General features: G+C 53.1%; 1 protein-coding gene across 1 annotated transcript in view; it reads left to right on the forward strand.

Moving 5' to 3' along the window:
- The window catches only part of AK5 (adenylate kinase 5), a 188041-nt gene that overhangs the window by 104891 nt on the left and 82001 nt on the right, over positions 1-1149 (forward strand). The window contains exon 7 of the mRNA XM_023751811.1: positions 412-502. Coding sequence (XP_023607579.1) covers positions 412-502 — 91 coding nt within the window. The remainder of the gene's footprint in view (positions 1-411; positions 503-1149) is intronic.

Below are 1149 nucleotides of genomic sequence, written 5' to 3' on the forward strand. Positions count from 1 at the left end.
CTCCCCTAACACCCCTTCCGTGGTGCGAAGGAGTCGAGCCTAAAAAGCTCTTTAGAAACTGGAGGGCCACGAAAACCGGTTTTGGCTTCAGGTGGGTAGACTCTCGCCCTTCGGGCCGAAAGGCGACCTCCGTCCGATTCCGTCAAGGGCCATGTACCTGGGTTGCGGGCACATTCGCAGTGGGGAGTGTGCAGGAAGGCAGCTGATCGATGTTTCTCTCTCATCGATGTTTCTAACTCTCTATCTCTCTCCCTCCTATCTGTGAAAGATCAATAAAATATATTTAAAAAAAAAGAATCTGTAATCCCTGCTTCATTAGAGATACAGCTGTGTGAGCATGCTAATTATTTTTTGAATGAAATAATTTATGTGTTCTCATGTTCCCAATGTGTCTGTCCTGGTTTCCCCCAGTTCGATGCCGACCGAAACGAGGATGAGGTGTTCTATGACATCAGCATGGCGGTGGACAGCAAGTTATTTCCGAACAAAGAGGCTGCAGCAAGTAAGTCCCTGTGTCCTTCGAGCAACAGTCTGTCCTGATCACCTGCCAGGTGTCCGGGGCTTTGTTGTAAGGTTGGAGCTCAACACATTGCTGTGAGGTTTTGAGGATGACGCTGTTCTCAGAGCTTTATACTTTCTGGTCTAGAAATCAAGGTACAAAACAAAAGAGAAAGGAAGGCCCTTATAGTTACTTGCCTTTCTTCCAGTCATTACACATGCAAATTAGTAGATAGTCACCATGTAGCATAAGACCTATCTATATATATAAAAGCCTAAGCGACCATTACAACAGAACAACCGGAACGACTGGTCGCTATGACATGCACTGACCACCAGGGGGCACAGGCTCAACGCCAATGGGACCTGCCAGCAAGTCTCCCAGTCCCTCCCCCCAGCTGGCAGGCCCCGATCACCCAATCGGGGCCAGGCCCCTGGGCTGGGACAGGGAACCGGGGGTGGATGGCAGCAGACGCAACCCCTTTCCCAGGGGGGCCAAGGGCCAGCTCTCTCCTCGGGGCCAGCGGCCAACTTCCTGGGTCCCTCCCCCCGGCCTGCAGGCCCCAATCGGCCCACCGCCCACCTGCCTCAGTGGCGGTTGGCAGTCTCCCCCTGGCCGGCAGACCCCAATTGCCCTATCCAGGCCTGCTG

The sequence above is a fragment of the Myotis lucifugus genome, unplaced genomic scaffold (assembly GCF_000147115.1).
Source record: "Myotis lucifugus unplaced genomic scaffold, Myoluc2.0 scaffold_25, whole genome shotgun sequence".
Classification (NCBI taxonomy): Eukaryota; Metazoa; Chordata; class Mammalia; order Chiroptera; family Vespertilionidae; genus Myotis; species Myotis lucifugus.